At 38.2% G+C, this 23,655-nt stretch overlaps 1 protein-coding gene and 1 long non-coding RNA gene across 3 annotated transcripts in view; one reads left to right on the top strand and one right to left on the bottom strand.

The window, feature by feature from the left end:
• LOC124613408 overlaps nucleotides 1–18,220 on the bottom strand; it is a 29,073-nt gene extending 10,853 nt beyond the window's left edge. Inside the window, exon 1 of the long non-coding RNA XR_006979635.1 lies at nucleotides 15,586–18,220. This is a non-coding gene — a long non-coding RNA (uncharacterized LOC124613408). The remainder of the gene's footprint in view (nucleotides 1–15,585) is intronic.
• Nucleotides 18,221–18,453: 233 nt separating this feature from the next.
• The window catches only part of LOC124613391 (eukaryotic translation initiation factor 4E type 2-like), a 51,242-nt gene continuing 46,040 nt past the window's right edge, over nucleotides 18,454–23,655 (top strand). The window contains exon 1 of one of the 2 annotated variants that reach the window (XM_047142105.1): nucleotides 18,454–18,586. In XM_047142105.1, the coding sequence (XP_046998061.1) occupies nucleotides 18,567–18,586 (20 nt within the window). In that variant the 5' untranslated portion in view covers nucleotides 18,454–18,566. Of the gene's footprint in view, nucleotides 18,587–18,795; nucleotides 18,922–23,655 lie in introns of those variants that run through there. The other variant, XM_047142097.1, reaches the window with a different exon arrangement.

Genomic DNA, 23,655 nt, shown 5'->3' with positions numbered 1-23,655 from the left:
GGTAGACTTCGGTTTATTGGTAGAATACTGGGTAAGTGCAATCAGTCTACAGAGGAGATTGCTTACAAATCACTTGTACAACCAGTTCTATAATATTGCTCAAGTGTGCATGACCTGTACCAAATAGGACTGACAGGGGATATTGATTGTATATAGAGAAGGACAGCATGAATTGTCACCGGTTTGTGGAACTGAACTGGAAGACTCTTGAAGATAGGCATAAACTATCCTGAGAAAGTCTAATAACAAAGTTTCAAGAACCAGCTTTAAATGATTACTCTAGGAATATACTACGGCCCCCTACATATTGTTCACACAGGGATTGTGAGGATAATATTAGAATAATTACTGCACGCACAGAGGCATTCAAACAATCATTTTCCAGCACTCCACATGTGAATGGAACAGGAAGAAATCCTCATAACTGGTACAATGGGACGTACCCTCTTCCATGCACCTCATGGTGGTTTGTAGTATAGATGTAGATGTAGAATCTCTGTTTCTTTAGAAGCTTCTTTAAAGTGGCTGTATACCACAGGGGGTCGCTCCCATTATGAACTGTTCTACTGGATATGTATCCATCCAGTGCATAGTCAACTACTCTTTTAAACTTGAGCATTTAGTAATGTTTCACACAGTGTCTTATCGTGTCCACCACTAACAAAACTGTAATTTTCCCAATTGATTGTTGGATGATTAAAGACTCCACCAATGATTACAGTATGATTGGAGAATTTACGTACAAGTGAACTGAGGTTTTCTCTAAATTTTCAGTTATATCAGGAAAGGAGTTTGATGGGCAATAGAAGGTTCCAATTATCATTCTATGTCCACACTGATACTGAGCCTTCCCCAAACAATGTCACATGCTACTTCAGTTTCTATATTGGTGGATTTGAGTTTCTTGTCTACTGCGACAAATACACCACCTCCATTTCCCATTGTCTAGTACAGATAGGGAGACAATCGGCATTTGAAACATCTTCCAGTCATCACAAAATGGATAAATAAAGATCCTGTATGGTTTTCAAGGGTACCTTATACCATTCTTCCTGCAGAATGTTGGCAAGTACGGGTAGTGATGATGAAGGTAGATAGTGATCAAGCACCCTTCTCTACAAAGTAGACCACAAGGGCTCAACAATATTGAGATCTGGTGAATGTGGTGGCCAAGGGAGATACAACAACTCACCCTTGTGCTCACAAGTTGTGGGCAATGCAAGCTATGTGAACAGGGGTCCCAGTCGTCTCAGAATATGGCATCACCACTAGGGAACTTTGTAGCATGGGATGGGCCTGATCAATCAAAATTGTCACATAATCCTAGACAGTAATGCGATCTTTCAGAGTAGCCATGGGGCCCACGGAATACCATGATATAACTGACAAAATCATCACTGAACCCCCGCCTCTTGAGGTATACACTCATCCAGAAGTTGGAAACAGTGCAACCAAAAGACATCCGACCAACTGACTTTCTTCCATTGCTCCATAATCTAGGTTTTATGGGTTCTCTTGTAATGGAGGAACCCATGATAAATGCACCAACAATCTGCCTACTTTGAAGTCACTTAGCTCCAACATAGTGCACTCACAACTACACAAAACACAGTTCTGACCACAACTGACACTTGCTCTTATTGAGGACATTGCACAGGTGCCATTTGTGGTCGAATCCTACTGCGCAACCTGCAGGCTTGGCAAGCATACAGTTTTCGCAATGTTTCCATATTTTTGTCCAACACCTGTAATTCCCATCCACAGCAGAATGCAGGATCTTGTTGGGCATTAGTTAAAAGTTAAAAGAGCGCTGAAAAATTTGCAGTTATACTTGAATATTTCTGGTATCTCAACTGCAGATTTTTCAGCGCTCTTTTAACTTTAGGACTCTGTATCTCAGAATGAACAAAAATGGACTTGTACCACTATTGAAATAAGCCCTCATATGTAATTTGTCCAAAGTATTTCACCATTGTCTGAGCTATAGTTTCTGGTGGAATAATTTGAACACCATTATCCTGTGTGGGCACTGCAGTATGTGAATTAACCCATTATTGGTCTCATTTCTCAGGTTTTCTTGGCATGACTGATTGATGGTGTGCTTCCATCTGTTCAGGCACAGTGGATGTCAGGAGTCAAACTCAGCTACACATAGCAGCATGAGACTAACAATAGTTCACAGCCTGGTTGGAGTCCAGGCAGCAAGTAAACATAACAGCAAAACTTGCAGAATTTGAAAAAGATGACTAGGTTGTCATTCAAATATTGTGCATAAAAGGAAAACAACAACTGGGCTGAGCATCTGGAAGTGCACCATTTACCCCTCTCAATGACTCACAGACATTTACTGATGGTTTAAAAGTGTTAATAGATTGTATGAGGGCATATTGAAAGGTAACGCCTCAAAATTTTTAATGTGAAAACTCTTAAAGCTTTTAAGTAAAACAAAAATTATTAATGGTGCCGATAGAAAAGTGTAGTGGCACTGTGCTCTCGTCCAAAAGGCAAAAAATAAGCAGTTCGTCGTGTAAAGAATGTGAAAAGCGAGTTATGAAAGGTATTTGGTGTGTCAAGTGCAACTATTGGTTACACGAAAAGTGCGCGAAAATAAACTTAAAATACATCAGTGAAGATTTTCCGTGGACGTGTCACGCTTGTTTACGTAACGAAACGGCCGATCTTGCAACTATAGTGGACTCCAAAAATGAAATTATAAAATTACTTCAAAATGACATTCAGGCATTAAAAACTGAAATACTATGTTTAAAAGAAGAAAATTCTAGATTAATACATGTAAAACAGTCTGATGTGGGTGAAATACATAAAACAAAACAGCAACAAGAATTGAAAACCACGTGTGAAAGTGCAACTGCAAATGCAAGTAGTGTCACCAAAACTACAAAAAAAGGTCCTAAGGTTAAACAAGCTCAATTTCAGTGTAAAAAGAATGTTAAAATTTACGGAGATAGTCATGCACACAATATTTCAGATTGTATGTCTAACTCGACCACAGAAAACGTGCGCATTTCATCTGTTATTAAACCTGGGGCGAAGTTTGTTGATGTAACAAGCTCTGTAAACAACGACTGCACCGATTTTACAGAAAGTGATGTCGTTGTTATTATAGCAGGTTCAAACGACGTTTATTGCAACGAGGCCAGTTCATTTATTAAAAAGTTGATTGTTATGTTAATGATGTTGTCCCATACAAATGTGATCTTGTCAAATATTCCGGCGAGATTTGATCTGCCTGACTGGTCGTGTGTGAACCGAGAAATCCGATCTACAAATAAAAAATTAAAACATTTCTGCTCCAAGTTAAAAAATGTGAGACTGCTGGACCTTAACAGTTATCAAAGAAGCAGCTTTACTGTACATGGACTACATCTTAATCGTTTGGGCAAGAATACTCTAGCAACTGACATCAACAGAGCTATTGAGGAAACAAAATGCGATAATTCAAATGTGATACCTTGTACCTCAGATGTCATACACACGAAAGACGGAAGTGATAATTATATATGCCTGCAGAGCAAGCAAACCGAAATAATTCCTCACTGCAGTGTCAAGACTGTTGATTTTTTAGGATAAAAAAGTCCCTCAGTTTTCCCAATTTAGAAACTATCAATTTGTGTGATAATGTTAACCTTGATTGTACTAATGTATCATTTTTACATTATAATGTTGAGGGCTTGGGTAACAAAATCGATGTATTTGAGGCCTTAGTTACAGATCTAGCTCCACATGTAATCGTGGTTACAGAGCATCAAAAAGCTAACCATAATATTCAGTATTATAAGTTACAGGAGTATAATCTTACATCGTTTTTTTGTAGAACAGAACATAAAGGAGGGGGTGTTGCTACTTACGTAAGGAAATGTAACCTAATAAGTTCTGTAGAAAAAGTATCATGGGTTAAGGATTATTGTATCGAGAAAGACTTTGAAGCAGTGATAATTAAGTTAATCATTGTATCCGTCTCACTTATTGTGCTAGGTATATATCGAGCCCCTTCTGGTAATCTCGAGGTTTTCCTCGAACCACTGGATAGTGTATTGGGGAAGCTAAGCAAGGGTGGCAATACAGTAAATATTGTAATGTTAGGAGACTTTAATATAAACACACTAAGCAACAGCCAGGAATGCAAAGATTTACAAGACTGCATAGGATCCTATGATATTAAAGATCTACTTGGTCATGTGCCCACTAGAATAACTGAGTCAAGCAGCAGTTCCATAGATCATGTGATGACCAATTATGAAAATGTTGTTTCGGCACAGACTGTAAACGGGCACATATCTGATCATCTAGGACAATTATTAGTGATTGGTTGTCTTAATAAACTTAAACAAAACAAAAAATTTGAGAATAGAAGATTATTTTCTGAATACAACATCACCATGCTAAAGAATACTTTGGGTCAAGAATCTTGGGAATCAGTTTATAGAGAAGGGGGAGTTGACAGCAAATGGGAAGTATTTGTAAAAATTTTAACTAGACATATTGATATTACTATCCCGGCAAAGAAGATGAATGTAAATAAAAATAAACCTCGAGTAGTCAAACGTGTAAAACTTGATGAAAAAACGAAAAGACTCAAAGAAGGAATGGAGTATATGTATAAGCTACACAGAGAAACCAGTCTTGATTCATGTAAAGAGGATTATAAAAAATATAAATATGAGTATCGCAAGGAAGTAAGGAGAAGGAAAGTAGAACATATTAGTAAACAGATCCGAAATTCTGACTGTGTCTCAAAGTCGTGCTGGGCAGTAGTTAATGATATGAGGAACACTGATTCAAAAACTAAAATTAATAATATAGAGTTAAGTATACATAATGATAATTTTTCTGATCCTTATATAGTTAGCAATATATTTAATGATTACTTTACAGATGCTATTGAAAATGATACTTGCATGAAACAGGAGAGGCCGTTTAAATATGATATGGAAAAGGAAAGGGACTCTTGTATGCTACCTACAGTAACCATCAAGGACGTAACAGAGCTAATTGACAACCTAAAAAATAAAAGATCAGCTGGATGGGATGAATTCTCTCCTTTTCTACTGAAAAAATGCAAGGGTGAGTTAGCCAGACCGTTAGTCCATCTAATAAATTGTGTACTTGAAGAAGGTGTGTTTCCGAAGAAACTGAAACTTGCTTTAGTTAAACCTTTATATAAAAAAAGGGGAAAGAAAACAACCACAGAACTACAGACCAGTTGCCTTAACGTCAGTGTTTGGTAAATTAATTGAAAAAATAATGCTAGAAATCCTAATTGAGCACTATAATATGAATAACTTAATAGGAGATTTCCAACATGGCTTTAGAAGTGGTCGGAGCACCATATCTGCAGCAGTACAGTTTGTACACTGTCTGATGGAGAAAATAAATGAGGGATACGAAATGGCAGGAGTGTTTTTAGATCTTTCCAAAGCGTTTGACAGAGTCCATCATGGCGCTCTTTTAAGTAAACTTGCTTATAATGGTGTCAGTGGGAAACTATTGCTTTTAATAGAATCTTACCTTAAAGATAGACAACAATGCACAGAAGTTGTATATGATAATGGAGAGGTAATTGCAAAAAGAAGATCAAAGCTAAGGAACATAAATTTTGGTGTGCCACAAGGCTCTATCTTGGGCCCCTTCTTGTTTATTTGCTACGTGAATGATTTCCCAAAAGTATTATACACCAGTCATCGTATTACTATGTATGCTGATGACACCTCTGGGGTTTGCTGGGCACGTAGTAATGATGACCTAAATTCAGTGGTACAGAATTTTGTTGAAAAAGCCCAAACACATTTTGAAAAAGAAAACCTGAGGGTCAATATTAACAAAACTAATTTAATTTATTTTAAGACAAGTAGTTCAAATAAAAATACTGTTCTAAATGAGGACATTCAGGAAAATACCTGTTCAGAATGTAAATTTCTGGGGATATATATAGATGACAGGCTTTCGTGGAATCAGCAAATAGATCATGTCCGTGGTAAAATAACATCTAGTCTGTATTTACTAAGGAGATTAGTTCAATATTTAGATATCGAAGCAATAAAAATAGCGTATTTTGGGTTGGTGTATCCCCATCTATCTTATGGAATTGTATTGTGGGGTGGGTGTAGCCAATACAATATAAAAAGGGTATTTGTATTGCAGAAAAGAGTAATAAGAACTATGGCAAAAGTAAGACCCAGAACTTCATGTAAAAACCTGTTTATTAAGTTTAATATTATGACTATCTATGCAGTATATATGTTTCAATCAATATTATTAGTGAAAAAAGACAAAAAAGTGACAAACAGGAATATGGAAATCCATGATTACAATACAAGACAAAAATCAGACTTTCATATGGCGAGCAGACGATTGAATCTAACAACAAATACCCCATTCATTAAGGGAGCAATATTTTATAATTCTCTGCCAAACAACCTGAAATAGCTTTCTGGTAGAATTTTTAAAAACGAGTTAAAAAAATGGCTTGTATTGAAGTCCCCATACAGTATGGTGCTGACATGATTTGACCTCAGGAAAGCTATATTAAATATACTTAAATGATATTTTACTTAGTAGCATGTAATCTATTTATATTGTGTATCAATAATCTGAATGTAATTATTATAACATTGCCCATGCATGTTAAATACATGTTTCGAGCTGTAAGATAAATAAATAAATAAATCTGTATTCTTCATGTCTACATATTTGTTTCTCACCAAAGTCACCCTCAAAATGAACTCATTTCTCCCAACAAGAGGCCAGATTTTTGATACCATCACTATAGAATGTCTGACTTTGTTGGCAGAGCCACAACCTCTCCTCCACCTGCACCACTTTATCACTACCAAAGTGAAATTCTCAAAGATGTTCTTTGAGTTTCAGAAACAAATAAAAATCGGGACTGTGTGGAAGATGATCGATGACAGTGAACCCAAGGCATCAGGCAGGGGGATTGTTGCTGATGTTGCAGTGTTCATGTGTGGTCTGACTTCGTTGTGCTGAAGGAGGAGGTGCTCATTGTGTGGATGAACTCTTCAAATTTGAAACTCGATTAGCGTACTGTTTCTCACGCACCGGCATAACTACACTGCACACTTTACATGATACAATTCAGAGCCCCCTAATGGCAGAGGGCTGCAAATATGTAGAAATGAAGAATCAAGATGTAGAATGTTAATAACATTTGTTTTATTTAAATAGTTTTAAGAGTTTTCACATTAAAATTCAGAGGCATTACTTTTCAGCATGCCCTCATAAAAGTCCTTGTCATGTTTGCTTCTTGTTCACTCTGATAATGGGTTGAACTTTTTCTTGGGCAATGTGAAAGGCTGTAACACTGTTAACAAATGGCTTACAGTGGACCTCCACAGTACCATTTGTCTGACCCTCAGGGCTAAACAGCATTCCCTGTTCCATGATGTGAGTGGCCATTTAGGTGATTTGGTGGCAGTTGCAGATCCAGTTGGCAGATGGATCCAAATGAGAAAATGGTCACTAGAGAGACAATCCTCCACAGTTCCCAAAGGGCAGTATCAGTTAATGTAGAAGACTAAAGTGGCAAGTTAATGCCTGTGGATGATCTGTATAGCAATGCATTGCTTTTCCTGCATTGAGGAAGCACAAATGAAGCATGAAGGACAAAAGGATCAGACTAGCACAGACAGAGAGAAGATTCCTTGCCAAAATAAATTTACTAATATCAAACATAGGCCTTAATTTGAGGAAGAAACCTCAGGGAACACACATTTGGAACACAAGTGGCTCATGGACTGTGAAACAACTAAAAGAGAAGAGAATCAAAGTGTCTGATATATGGAGTCAAAGAAGTGTATTGGAAACAAAATGGAAGTTTTCCACATAATAGGTAAGAAATTGAACATGTGGTAAACATTAACTAGAACAAAGGACACAAATATCCGGCATGTGTTAAGACATCAGTGAATAACGTTTATGGTACTAGAAGGAGCCACAGAGGGAAACACTGAAGATTTAAAAACTACAATAGATGATTGAGGATGAAGAGTTAAGTGCTACTAAGCTGAAGAGAGTAGCATAAGAGAGCAAATAATGGCACACTGCATGAAACCAGCCAGTAGAAAAGAATCAGGATTCAAAGAAAGTGGAAAATGTCAAAGTATGAATACATAGGGAAAGAATTACATCCATAGAAGCATGCATGACAGTATGAAAGGAGGATGCTACTTACAGGAATTACAAAGAAACCTTTAGAGAAAGAGAATCAGCTGTATGAACATCAAGAAGGAAGGTGGTAAGCCACTACTAAACAAGGAAAAGAAAGCTGGAAAATGGAAGGAATAAGTGAAATGGCTGTGTAAAAGATAGAAACTTGAAGCCAATAAAATGGAAAAGACAGGGGAAATGGATTAATAAGAGATGAGAGGTGGCATTCTTTGAGCTGAAATTGATACTGAAGGACATATATCAAGGCATGGGAGCAGGCAACATTTCTTCATAATTATTAAGATCCTTGAGGGAGCCATCCATGATGTCATTGTTCTACATCTACATCTACATTGATACTCCGCAAGCCACCCAACGGTGTGTGGCGGAGGGCACTTTACGTGCCACTGTCATTACCTCCCTTTCCTGTTCCAGTCGCGTATGGTTCGCGGGAAGAACGACTGTCTGAAAGCCTCCGTGCGCGCTCTAATCTCTCTAATTTTACATTCGTGATCTCCTCGGGAGGTATAAGTAGGGGGAAGCAATTTATTCAATACCTCATCCAGAAACGCACCCTCTCGAAACCTGGCGAGCAAGCTACACCGCGATGCAGAGCGCCTCTCTTGCAGAGTCTGCCACTTGAGTTTATTAAACATCTCCGTAACGCTATCACGGTTACCAAATAACCCGGTGACGAAACGCGCCGCTCTTCTTTGGATCTTCTCTATCTCCTCCGTCAACCCGACCTGGTACGGATCCCACACTGATGAGCAATACTCAAGTATAGGTCGAACGAGTGTTTTGTAAGCCACCTCCTTTGTTGATGGACTACATTTTCTAAGCACTCTCCCAATGAATCTCAACCTGGTACCCGCCTTACCAACAATTAATTTTATATGATCATTCCACTTCAAATCGTTCCGTACGCATACTCCCAGATATTTTACAGAAGTAACTGCTACCAGTGTTTGTTCCGCTATCATATAATCATACAATAATGGATCCTTCTTTCTATGTATTCGCAATACATTACATTTGTCTATGTTAAGGGTCAGTTGCCACTCCCTGCACCAAGTGCCTATCCGCTGCAGATCTTCCTGTATTTCGCTACAATTTTCTAATGCAGCAACTTCTCTGTATACTACAGCATCATCCGCGAAAAGCCGCATGGAACTTCCGACACTATCTACTAAGTTATTTATATATATTGTGAAAAGCAATGGTCCCATAACACTCCCCTGTGGCACGCCAGAGGTTACTTTAACGTCTGTAGACGTCTCTCCATTGATAACAACATGCTGTGTTCTGTTTGCTAAAAACTCTTCAATCCAGCCACACAGCTGGTCTGATATTCTGTAGGCTCTTACTTTGTTTATCAGGCGACAGTGCGGAACTGTATCGAACGCCTTCCGGAAGTCAAGAAAAATAGCATCTACCTGGGAGCCTGTATCTAATATTTTCTGGGTCTCATGAACAAATAAGGCGAGTTGGGTCTCACACGATCGCTGTTTCCGGAATCCATGTTGATTCCTACATAGTAGATTCTGGGTTTCCAGAAATGACATGATACGCGAGCAAAAAACATGTTCTAAAATTCTACAAGAGATCGACGTAAGAGATATAGGTCTATAGTTTTGCGCATCTGCTCGACGACCCTTCTTGAAGACTTGGACTATCTGTGCTCTTTTCCAATCATTTGGAACCCTCCGTTCCTCTAGAGACTTGCGGTACACGGCTGTTAGAAGGGGGGCAAGTTCTTTCGCGTACTCTGTGTAGAATCGAATTGGTATCCCGTCAGGTCCAGTGGACTTTCCTCTATTGAGTGATTCCAGTTGCTTTTCTATTCCTTGGACACTTATTTCGATGTCAGCCATTTTTTCGTTTGTGCGAGGATTTAGAGAAGGAACTGCAGTGCGGTCTTCCTCTGTGAAACAGCTTTGGAAAAAGGTGTTTAGTATTTCAGCTTTACGCGTGTCATCCTCTGTTTCAATGCCATCATCATCCCGGAGTGTCTGGATATGCTGTTTCGAGCCACATACTGATTTAACGTAAGACCAGAACTTCCTAGGATTTTCTGTCAAGTCGGTACATAGAATTTTACTTTCGAATTCAATGAACGCTTCACGCATAGCCCTCCTTACGCTAACTTTGACATCGTTTAGCTTCTGTTTGTCTGAGAGGTTTTGGCTGCGTTTAAACTTGGAGTGGAGCTCTCTTTGCTTTCGCAGTAGTTTCCTAATTTTGTTGTTGTACCACGGTGGGTTTTTCCCATCCCTCACAGTTTTACTCGGCACGTACCTGTCTAAAACGCATTTTACGATTGCCTTGAACTTTTTCCATAAACACTCAACATTGTCAGTGTCGGAACAGAAATTTTCGTTTTGATCTGTTAGGTAGTCTGAAATCTATCTTCTATTACTCTTGCTAAACAGATAAACCTTCCTCCCTTTTTTTATATTCCTATTAACTTCCATATTCAGGGATGCTGCAACGGCCTTATGATCACTGATTCCCTGTTCTGTACATACAGAGTCGAAACGTTCGGGTCTGTTTGTTATCAGTAGGTCCAAGATGTTATCTCCACGAGTCGGTTCTCTGTTTAATTGCTCGAGGTAATTTTCGGATAGTGCACTCAGTATAATGTCACTCGATGCTCTGTCCCTACCACCCGTCCATTGTTCTACATGCATCCAGAATATATGAAAAAGATGAAGTAACCTCAGATTTCGGGAAGGTAGTAATTAATCCCAATACTAATGCAGACAGATGATGATGTGTTACTGAACTATTAGTTCAATAAGTTGTTGCTGTTGTTGTGATCTTCAGTCCCGAGACTGATTTGATGCAGCTCTCCATGCTACTCTATCCTGTGCGAGCTTCTTCATCTCCAAGTAACTACTGCACCCTACATCCATCTCAAACTGTCTAGTGTATTCATCTCTTGGTCTTCCTCTATGGTTTTTACCTCCACACTGCCCTGCAATACTAAACTGGTGATCCGTTGATGTCTCAGAACATGTCCTACCAACCGATCCCTTCTCCCAGACAGGTTGTGCCAAAAATTCCTCTTCTCTCCAGTTCTATTCAGTACCTCTTCATTAGTTACATTATCTACCCATCTAATCTTCAACATTCTTCTGTAGCACCATATTTCAAAAGCTTCTCTTCTTGTCTAAACTATTTATTGTCCATGTTTCACATCCATACATAGCTACACTCCATACAAACACTTTGAGGAAAGACTTCCTGACACTTAAATCTATACTCGATGTTAGCAAATTTCTCTTCTTCAGAAACACTTTCCTTGCCATTGTTAGTCTACATTTTATATCCTCTCTACTTCGATCATCATCAGTTATTTTGCTCCCCAAATAGCAAAACTCATTTACTACTTTAAGTGTCTCATTTGCTAATCTAATTTCCTCAGGATCACCTGATTTAATTCAACCACATTCCATTATCCTCATTTTTCTTTTGTTGATGTTCATCTTATATCCTCCTGTCAAGACACTGTCCATTCCGTTCAACTGCTCTTTCAAGTCCTTCGCTGTCTCTGACAGACTTACAATGTTATCAGCAAACCTCAAAGTTTTTATTTCTTCTCCATGGATTTTGATTCCTACTCCAAATTTTTCTTTTTTTTCCTTTACTGCTTGCTCAATATACAGATTGAATAACATTGGGGATAGGCTAAATCTCTGTCTCACTCCTTTCCCAACCACTGCTTCCCTTTCATGCTCTTCGACTTGTATAACTGCCATCTGGTTTCTCTACAAATTGTAAATAGCCTTTTGCTGCCTGTATTTTATCCTTGCCACCTTCAGAATTTGAAAGAGAGTATTCCCATCAACATTGCCAAAAGCTTTCTCTAAGTCTACAAATGCTAGAAACATAGGTTTGCCTTTCCTTAATCTATCTCCTAAGATAAGTCATAGGGTCAGTATTGCCTGATGTGTTTCAACATTTCTACGGAATCCAAACTGATACTCCCCGAGGTCAGCATCTACCAGTTTTTCCATTCATCTGTAAAGAACTCGTGCTCGTATTTTGCAGCCGTGACTTATTAAACTGATAGTTCGTTAATTTTCACATCCGTCAACACCTTCTTTCTTTGGGATTGGAATTATTATATTCTTCTAGAAGTCTGAGGATATTTCGCCTGTCTCATACGTCTTGCTCACCAGATGGTGTAGAGTTTTGCCAGGGCTGGCTCTCCCAAAGCTATCAGTAGTTCTAATGGAATGTTGTCTACTCCTGGGGCCTTGTTTTGGCTTAGGTCTTTCAGTGCTATGCCTTCATGCAGTATAATATCTCCCATTTCATCTTCATCTACATCCTCTTCCATTTCCATACTATTGCCCTCAGGTACGTCGCCCTTGTATAGACCCTCCATATACTCCTTCCACGTTTGTGCTTTCCCTTCTTTGCTTATAACTGGTTTTCCGTCTGAGCTCTTGATATTCATACAAGTGGTTCTCTTTTCTCCAAAGGTCTCTTTAATTTTCCTGTAGGCAGTATCTGTCTTACCCCTAGTGATATCTGCCTCCACATTCTTACATTTGTCCTCTGGCCTTCCATGCTTAGCCATTTTACACTTCCTGTCAATCTCGTTTCTGAGACGTTTGCACTCCTTTTTGCCTGCTTCACTTACTGCATTTTTATATTTTCTCCTTTCATCAATTAAATTCAATATCTCTTCTGTTACCCAAGGATTTCTAAGAGCCCTTGTCGTTTTACCTACTGGATCCTCTGCTGCCTTCACTATTTCATTTCTCAAAGCCACCCATTACTCTTCTACTGTATTTCTTTCCCCCATTCTTGTCAATTGTTCCCCAATGCTCTCTCTGAAACTCTCTACAACCTATGGTTCTTTCAGTTTATCCACATCCCATCTCTTAAAATTTCCACCTTTTTGCAGTTTCTTGTTTTAATCTACAGTTCATAAGCAATAGATTGTGGTCAGAGTCCACATCTGCCGCTGGAAATGTCTTACAATTTAAAACCTGGTTCCTAAATCTCTGTCTTCCCATTATATAATCTATCTGAAACCTTCCAGCATATCCAGGCCTTCTTTCATAATTCTTAAACCAGGTGTTAGCTACGATTAAGTTATTCTCTGTGCAAAATTATACCAGGTGGCTTCCTCTTTCATTCCTTACTCCCATTCCATACTTACCTACTATCTATCCTTCTCTTCCTTTTCCTACTATCGAATTCCAGTCCCCCATGACTATTAAATTTTCATCTCCCTTCAATATCTAAACAATTTCTTTTATCTCACCACACATTTCTTCAGTCTCTTCATCATCTGTGGAACTAGTTGGCATATAAACTTATACTACTGTGGTAGGTGTGGGCTACAATAATGTGTTCACTATGCTGTTCATAGTAGCTTACCTGCACTCTTATTTTTTTTACTCATTATTAAACCTGCTCCTGCATTGCCCCTATTTGATTTTGTATTTATAACCCTGTATTCACCTGACCAGAAGTCTTGTTCCTCCTGCCACCAAACTTCACTAATTCCCACTACATCTAACTTTAACCTATCAATTTCCCTTTTTAAATTTTCTAACCTACCTGCCTGAAAGGGATCTGATGTTCCACACTCCAATTCGTAGAACGCCAGTTTTCTTTCTGCTGATAACGACATCCTTTTGACTAGTCCCCACCTGGAGATCTGAATGGGGGACTATTTTACCTTTGGAATATTTTACCCAATAGGACACCATCATCATTTAACCATACAGTAAAGCTGCATGTCCTCGGGAAAAATTATGGCTGTAGTTCCCCCTTGCTTTCAGCCGTTTGCAGTACCAGCACAGCTAGGCTGTTTTGGTTAATGTTGCAAGGCCAGATCAGTCAGTAATCGGGACTGTTGCCCCTGCAACTATTGAAAACGCTGCTGCCCCTCTTCAGGAACCACACATTTGTCTTACCTCTCAACAGGTACCTCTCCGTTGTGGTTGCACCTATGGTACAGCTATCTGTATCGCTGAGGCACGCAAGCCTCCCCACCAACGGCAAGGTCCATAGTTCATGGGGGGGGGGGGGGGGAGGGGGGGGGGGGGGGGCGGGTTATAAGTTATAGCTGCAAAATGAGTTATATATAAGAGACTGGGATACCTGGTAAAAGCCAACATGAACTAAAATCGCTTTCAATTCTGGAGAGATGAAGAAACAGTTAAAGTAGTGCTAACACAATGATTTATTTTAGAAGATAGATTTAAGAAAGCTGTAGGTTCAATTATAATATTTTTAGATCTAGACGGAGCTTTTGGCAATGTTTCCTGGAATAGACTCTTTGGAGTTCTAGGGCAATCAGGAATAAAATACACGGAACAAAAGACCTACAACTAGTACAGACCAGATGAGGTCCCAATAAACAAAGGGCATGAAAAGGAGCCAGTAATTGAGAAGGTAGTGAGACAGGATTGTAGTCTATCCTGCATATTATTCAATCTGTACAATGAGGAAGTTGTAAAGGAATCTATGAAGAAATCTGAGAAATGCATTCAAGCCTAGGGAGAAGGAATAAAAACTTTCAGTTTTGTCGATGAGATTATGATTCTTGCAGATAAAGCAAAGGAATTGCAAGATCAGGTGAACTGAGTGGATAAGTGTCTTGAAAATAAGTTACAGACTGAACATCAACAAACATAGCATGAGGGTGATTGAGTGTAGCCAAGTTAAATCAGTTGTGGCAAAGGACTCAGAGTAGGAAATGAGATGCTAATAAAAGTAATAGAGTTTTGTTATTTGGAAAGCAAAATAACTGATAAAAATTAGACAATAAATAGTGTGGGCAAGAGGAGAACAGAAGCTTTTGAAATAAGATGTCACAGAAGAACATTGAAGACTAACTGAATAGATCAAGTAACTAATTGAGAGGTACTCAACTGATACATTAGTTGTCAATGGATAGTTTATTTATTCATCCATTGACCATTTGGTACAATAGTATTGGACATGTCAGAAACATACAGGAATAATATATACAAATAAAACATTAACAAAATAGGATAGGATAAGGTGAGGATAGAGCAGCCTAATAAAAGGAACCACACCAGCATTCATGTTCGTGACAAGGGGGAATCGCAGAAAACCCAAGTCAGGCTGGTCAAATGGGGAATAAACCCCAGCCCTCGTGAATGTGAGACCAGTACATAAGGACTGGAGTAACCACCTCACTCAGTAAATGATTGGAAGGGGAATCACAAAATACATCTACATTGTGAGTATAACATGCACAATACGTAAATAAATGAAAAAGAAAAACACTACCAAAGAGGTGCAAAGACACATGAATAAATTACACCACACTGCAGAAAAGTACAAAATGCATAATAAGTCAATAAATAATGCAGGTATAACATGAAAATTTGATTTAAAACACACCTTGAAAAATAAAACACAAGAGCACATTATACAGCACTGCCATAATCATCACAATTAGGTTGGCACCAGATCCTTTCTCGGCAGAGGTGTGTCACACAGCATCTGAAACAGAAAACCTACAGCAGAAACATTCTTTGCAAAGACAAACATATCACCAATGGTACATCAGTTAACAGTCAAAATAACTGAACAATGAATATGAATGAAGGCCCAGTAGTCCCATGAGCTAACATATTCATTTACATTGTAGAAATACTTCTCAACCAGAAATGATTTTAACTCGTTATCTGGAAGCCTCTTCCATCTCCAGCCTCTTTATGTATGTTGGAAGGACATTGTAAAGAATTGTATCAAAGAGCCTCACATGTCTTGGAGTGTGGGTTGTTCTAACTTGTTCTATATGGATGGATGCACAGTTGTGAGTATTATAATGGTGGTAATCAGAATGGGTTAGCAGGTCACCAAGGCTAACTCCTCTCATCAACACACATTTGCATTTGTACATGAAGGGAATATTAAGCAAAAACAACTTTTTAAATAAGGGCTTGCAGTGAGCCATAGCCAAGCTACCATATATGACAAGATTCAAATAACTCTTTTCTGTAATGCAGAAATTTCATTTAATCAAGTATTAATTTTACCCCAGAAATCTATTCCAATAGCTACAAGGGACTGGAAGTAATTAAAATAAGCCATTCTAGCACCATCTGGGGAGCAAACTTTAGAAATAATTCTCAAAGCAAAACATGCATAACTGAATTTCTGGGAAATATTAGTTACATGGTCTTTCCCATTTAAGTCTTGGTCAACATTCATTCCTAAAAGCAACATGCACTGTACCCCTTCTACTTATTTCCACCCAGTACCAAATATAGATCTTTTTGAATTTACCCATACTCACAAATTGTATATAGTCTGTTTTTCTTATGTTTGGTGTCAGATTGTTTGCAATGCATGAATTAAGGACTTTTATCAATAGCTGCGGACAGAGATTCCTTAACATCACTCGTTACTACAATAGTGTCATCTGCAAACAACATGATCTTGGTGGCAATGTTTCAGATGTGTATCAGTTACATAAATGAGGAACAGAAGGTGGCCTAACACACTACCCTGGGGTACACCTATTTCCTTGCATCAGATACTATTCCAATTTTATCAGTAGCATGAGTTGATGTGAGCTCCACAACATGTAACTTATTTTGCACATATTATTTGAGCCCAATTTTTTATTTCTTTTTTCCCATTGCATCCAACTAATTTAAAAGAATTTATGATTAACCATATCAAAAGCTTTAGAGAGATCTATATTAACTCTGACAGCACCATTGTTGTTATCCAAATTACTAACAATTTCATCGGTGTAATCATTTATCATTTGAAAGCCACTCTGATTTTCAATTGCCATTCAGCAGGATGTGGCCATTTAAGTACTTGGTGATTCTTTGTTTCATTAATCGCTCTACTACTTTAGAGAATACCAAGAGGAGTTTTCAACTTTATGCGTATTTCCACACTTGAATAATGGTATTGTCTTTGATATTTTTTTTCTTTCAAGGAACATACACTCAGTGGATGATAAAATTAACACTGTGAATCAAGAGCTTTGAAATTTGTGTAGCAGTCTGGATTACAAGTGACACTGAAAAATCATATACACAAGGTAACATTTCGCAGTGGAGGCCTTTACTGCTTCCTGCTCGTTAGTTGGAACAAACCTCATGCTGTATGCAAACCCCAAATAGATCCTGATAAGTGAAATTTAAGCTAAGTGTTTGGAAAGCATTTATATAAAGTAATCTTTTATTTAATTTAGCAGGGCGTCTTTGCCAAATTTGATATCATCATAATTTGTAAGAATAGTTTCCTGCTCTTCATGTATCTTCCCTGTTTCACGTTTTACAATATCCCATACATATTTTGATTTGTTACCAGACATTCTTATTATATTACCATTTCTAAGAAGCTTTGCTTCACAATGACCTGACAATATACTTTCCTATAAGACTTTACGTGTTCTGCAAATCTTCTCGTCTGCCAACTGAACATTCCAACAGAGGATGAGTTGAGGGTTAAAATTATAGAGGGAGACAATGACTTGAATGGAGTAAGCTGTGTGGGATGTATATAGGACGCATTAGTTATGCTAGTAAGATTAGACTTTTAGAAGGCAAGACCACTGTTGGATCTGCATAAAAGCAGTCTTCTATCTGATGCTGATAACACATGGAAATGGAATGTAAGGGGCAGTTGGGCACGCGTCCATTGGAAATTAGTGGTAATGTAGGCCTATATGGACCACAAAGACCTTTGCTACATTCCAACATATAAAACACTGATGCGAAGCGTTATTGGAAGTAGACAGCTGACTTTAGAAAAGATGCAGGGGCAACACGTTTTCATATTTTTAAGGCCGTAATTTTAAGAGACGGTCAGTAACCAGGAGTGGATTCAAATGATTGAAGAACGTGTATGTTTCAGAACACATGCAGCAGCTGTTTAGCGATAAACGTCGCCTTTTGTAATATAATAGATTACTATGGGTTACTGATACCGCACTTTCGGCATCTTAACTACAGAGTACAGACAAAGGAAAGACCTATCCAATGATGAAATGAATAAATGTTCCAGTCAGGCTCACTTGTTCCGACAGTCACATCTTCGTAGCTTGAATTTCGTGTACCCTTTGTTTATGTTTTTTTTTCAATTTTTTTGTCACCATTTATTGAGAATAAGAGTTACACAAAGCCAATAGGCTAGGGTCGCCAGACGTTTTGCGGCCTATTGTGAAGTAAAGAATAATTCACTAAAATAATCGTAAAACTAGAAAACCAAACTCTGAAAATAAATGCTTGATGCGCGTTAACATATTGCCAACATTACTATTAGTGTACCAAGCAACTAGCGTTTTGCGTTTAGTATTTGAAGTGAACATTTGGTTCTAAAATATTGTAAGTGCCCTGTCAGACGTGTCTGGAAATATGTCAACTAAAACTGAACCGTAAGTTCTAGTATACGGGAGTCGTTCCCTGCCGCTTTCGTATTGACTCCGATATTTAGTTGTTGATTTTTCTCCTTATTTGCTAATTTTCCTAACTTTCAAATGACTGAAATGTTGATTGTGTTACTGCTTTAATATATCGTTTACTCCATTCATTTGATGATACAAATTCGTCGCATATACGGTTTCGTTTTAAATTGGCAATCGTGTTTTGCTTCAAACACGAGAAATAAATCGTCGTGGGCAGTGCTTGAGTTGTGACTGTTTTGTTTTGCGTATTGCTGTAGAAGTCTTTGTATTCATAAAATTTAAATGCAGAACATGGATAAGTTGTGGTTAGTACTGTTTAGTGATTATGATTCATGTGTCTGAATTATTTCATAATGTTTTATGACAGTTTGCTTTCTGATTGCAAAAGCGCCGTAAGTTAATGGTGCTAAATTATGGTACATTCTGTATCGTTATCTTTACCATTTCTTCTACGTCGTAATATACGTGTTGTGGTAACATGACATTTGTCTAATGCCCCTTACAACGCATGTATATGTTGACATTTGTATTTATATGTATTAATGCTGTTCCTCATATTATGATGACAAATCTTGCACCGCTGTAAAATAATCCTTGAAGAAATAAATTGCTATTTTTTTTCCCCCACAACAAATACCGACAGGTTAACAGAAACCATACCACCTTGCTTGCAGACGACATCCAATCACCGAAATCCATTTCATGTGTTTATTTTGCTCTTACATTTTTAGATTCACGGTTTTAATCATCGTTTTGCTTATTGCTAATTGGCCAAGCTAAAGATATATTGCATCATTATTGACACATTGCGGTAAATAATTTGTGTAAGAGAGAAAGCATTTGCTCTACAGTAAGTGCTATTGACCTAGCACACGGTGATATGTTATTCCTACTTAATAGCTTTTTTTTTCATTAAAAAAAAAAAAAAAAAAAAAAAAAAACCGCACGCGCGCGCACACACACAATTTCCAGTATTTCCTCCCAGTATTGCTTGTTTGGAGTACCAGTACTAAAATGCCTCTGTTCCTTTTGTAAAAATGAGGCAACAACAGCACAAAACTGTAGTAGGCCTAAAGGTGTGAAGACATTGGTGCAGATTTTGTTTGTCTTTACAGTTATATTTGATGTGGCAAGGTAATTATGGAAATAGCTTTGAATAAATATAGGGTAGGTAATTGATATTCTTCTCTAAACACATACAGTGAAATCAAACTGTTTCCACATCAGTATATAAATATAGCCTACTCATATTGTGATTGCCAATAAATATTTTCCTTTCATGGCACATTTAAACTCTGGACATATTATCCATAAGCCAGATTATCTGTTGGCCTGTATAGTTGGTTTCTGTGTATAACATTTGAAGTTAGAAAGTGTGCGTTAGGCAATGTGTAACAGCTGTTGCCTGTAGTGTTTATTTTCTGATATGTAGGATGTTGGTAAATATATTTTCAAGCATGCCTAGTGTTTTGTTAATATACCTTGATGTCCTCAGAGTGGAGGGGAGAAACTGATGGTGGGTTTATAAGTGGTGAGCTTCTTTGCCAGTCTTGATTCTGCTCTGATTGTTCAGTCTTGATACTGCTCTCAGATTGTACTTTCATCAACAGTGACAGTAGTTTATTAAACAGGATCAATAAAATTTTGATGCTACAGAGCACTGTGAACTGCATGTTCTCTTAAGTGTCACCTAGGTATACCTGTGGAAGTACAGAGCGAAGTGGCGCAGTGGTTAGCACTCTGGATTTGCATTCGGGAGGACGACAGTTCAAACCCACTTATGGCCATCCTGATTTAGGTTTTCCATGATTTTCTGAAATAGCTTCAGCAAAGGCCGGGATGGTTTCTTTGGAAGGGCACGGCCGACTTCCTTCCCTAACCTAATGGGACCGATGACCTCACTGTTTGGTCCCCTTCTGCAAATCAACCAACTAACCTGTGCAAGTCACAGAATGAGTACTAGATCCAAATGGCTATGTGCCTTGATATAGCATCATCTCCCCCCCCCCCCCCCCCCCCCCCAATAGGTCTTCTCACTATTTAAGCTGAAACAGGTTGTATAGAGGATAATTCAAGCATCATTACATTTGTGCCCCCTGTCCCATATTATTGTAATCTGTCTTTATTCTTGTTTGATACTGTTTTATATCTTTACCTATCAGATGCAGATTTTTTTTTTCATATCTACCTCACTATTATATCAATCGCTCTCTGTCACCTGTTTAGAATATTTGTCTTTGGTTGCTCATACCACTGCTCTACGGCTTCTTCTAATGCGAAATTAACTTTTTTTGAATGCTATAGCAGATGTCCCACCAACCTGCCGTTTCTTACTGTAAGGGTTTTCTGTGAACTACTTTTGTCACTCATTGTATTAAGAACTTTACTTTATAGGTTATTTGTCCACTTAATTTTCAACATTCATTGATAACATGTTGCTTCAGGTTTGTTCATTAGATTTTCAGCGATTTGATATTTCACCTCCACATAATGCTATGCTCCAGATGTACCAACTTCAGAAATTGTTCCTTATTTCCATATCAGTATATGGTACCAGTAGAACTCATTCTGTTGATGAAAACTTTCTTCCCCTGTGCCGAACTGCCTTTTTTTTTCCCCCCATAACATGTAAATTACGCTTTCTATAACAGAAATTTTTTTTGCTGTTTCTGGTACTGTGTCATCACAAACTTTTAATTGAAGCAAGCCCTTACTCTTTTTTTTTTTTAAGTTGTTCCTCTCTGCAGATGTTCTACGTATGCCTTTCATTTGGCCCGAATTATTTATTGTCTTTTGTGAACCACCGTAGTAGTGATATGTTCCGCATGAACTTTATTCCTCTTCTGAAATTTTATTTCCCTAGCTTTGTTAATTCTTCAATATACAACTGCCTTAACACCCTTCTTAAGATGAAAATGCCTCTTTTGACCTTACAGTTTCATTATTCCCGTTCACAATGAGTAGAGGTAAATTATTTGTCTGACCATATTTTAGCTCCAATCCAAACAATGTGAACATATACACTTTGCTCACCACTACTAAGTACAATGTCAGACATGCATCTCAGACCATGAGATATGGAATTCGTAATAATAAGCTTTCCAAAACTTTTTCTTTAATTATTTCATCTCCCAGCAATTGTAACAAATTCAAATTTACTGAATTGGAGCCTGAATAGTAATAACATATGCTTCTTTGGGTCTAGTGAACAATGCAAGCCATTGGTATATTTTCTGAAGTGTGACATTGTATGTTATATTGGTGGTGGTTGGTTTTTTTCCCAGTTGTACATGTCTGTTATGTTTTGTTGTAATATGTTGATCATTTCATGTGGGTGGTTGCTTAGATCATGTTGTATAGGTTTCTTTTATGACGTGGTGGTGACACTCAAATTTGTGTAGCCCAAGATCTAGGGGGTTGGAAGATGATAGTTTGAGAGTTCGTGGAGGCAGGGAATGTTGGGACAAGAAGCTATTTTTGTTAAATATTGTGGTGACAGATGTGCAGAGTAGAAAGAGGCCTAGGTTTGGTCGATTGGTTTGCTTGAGAGTTTAGCCAAGCCAACAAATGTGTCATAAGTCATAATTTTACTGAACTGAATTAGGTTGGTATGTAAGATTGAAGCATTTTTTTCATGTGGGTATTCAGATTGCTATGGATTAATTTAGCAATTGCAATTTATTTGTTGTTCACTGTTGCTATTTGAGAATTTATATTTTGTCATGGGAAGATAGTGAGCAGAGCTGTGGACACTAGAAAATGGAGTGACAAGTGAAGAAACTGGAATATTCAGACATAGTCTTCCATTTGAGTTCTGTAGAGGGGCATCAGCAGCAAGGAAGCCAGAAACATTTGTGCCATGTATGGGGATTATGTCGTTGGACAGAGCATGGCAAGAAGATGGTTTGCTTGTTTTAAGGTTTTTTTTGACGTTAGTGACTCTCCACATTTAGGATGAATTTGGGGTTTGATGAAGATCATTTAAATGCATTAATCCACATTGATCAACATCAGAGCACTTTAGATCTGTCGTATGTGATGAACTGTGACCAGTCGCCATCGTGCAACATTTGCATGCAATGGGAAAAGTTAAAAAATCAGGTATATGGGTACAGCATGCTCTAACCCAAAATCACAAAAATCGGCTGGTGGAGATAAGTGCACCTCTGCCTGTTCATCAGCTGGCTCATGAACAACACAAACCCTACCCCACCACTTTGTGCTCATTGCACTCAACCTTTGATGGTCCACCATTTCCTGACTGAATGCCCTCTTTTTAACCACTTACTTTCTCGTTTGTGTTTGCTGTCTGCGTTATCTGCCATTTTAGCGAATGACACGCGGGCTGTCAACCACGTTTTACTTTTTATCCATTGTAGCAATATGGCGAAGAAATTTAATTTTCAGTTAAAGACCTCTGTTTCTCTATGGTGTATTTTAGAGACATGTATTTCCGCATGTCCCTGTCTTTAGCTGTCTTCTCTTCCTTTGGTTGGTATTAACGTGTAGTCGTATTTACCTCTTCTCTCTGTCTTCATTTTCTATAGTTTCGACATGAGCGTGTACGACCCTAGTTTTTGTGCCCTAACAAACACCAACCATTCACATCCTGTATTGTTACTGGTGATGAGAAATGTTATTTTTGTGCTAGCATAAGGAAAAGAAAGGAATCAGTGAGCCCAGATGAAGCAGCTACTCCCCCTACAAAGACCTGCATGTGTCCACAAAAGATAATGTTAAGTATCTGGTAGCACAGTGATGGTGTGGTGTACCACATGTTGCTTCCCCGATATGTAACCATCACGGGTGACATATATTGTCAACATCTGAGAACAATCAGGAAGACTGCCTAAAGTGATGCTATTCAATGCTAACCTCTGTCCGCATTCTACTAGACTGACAGGAGTTGCGTTGAGAAGTCATTCCACACCCACATTATTTACCTGAACTTGTGCCCTCAATGTTCATCTTTCCTGCTATCTATCGAATAACCTTGAAGGGACTTTCTTTCCTGATGAAAATGGACTCCGAACGTGGCT

Source organism: Schistocerca americana, chromosome 1 (assembly GCF_021461395.2).
Source record: "Schistocerca americana isolate TAMUIC-IGC-003095 chromosome 1, iqSchAmer2.1, whole genome shotgun sequence".
NCBI classification, from domain to species: Eukaryota; Metazoa; Arthropoda; class Insecta; order Orthoptera; family Acrididae; genus Schistocerca; species Schistocerca americana.
This window is presented reverse-complemented; position numbering and strand designations above follow the sequence as displayed.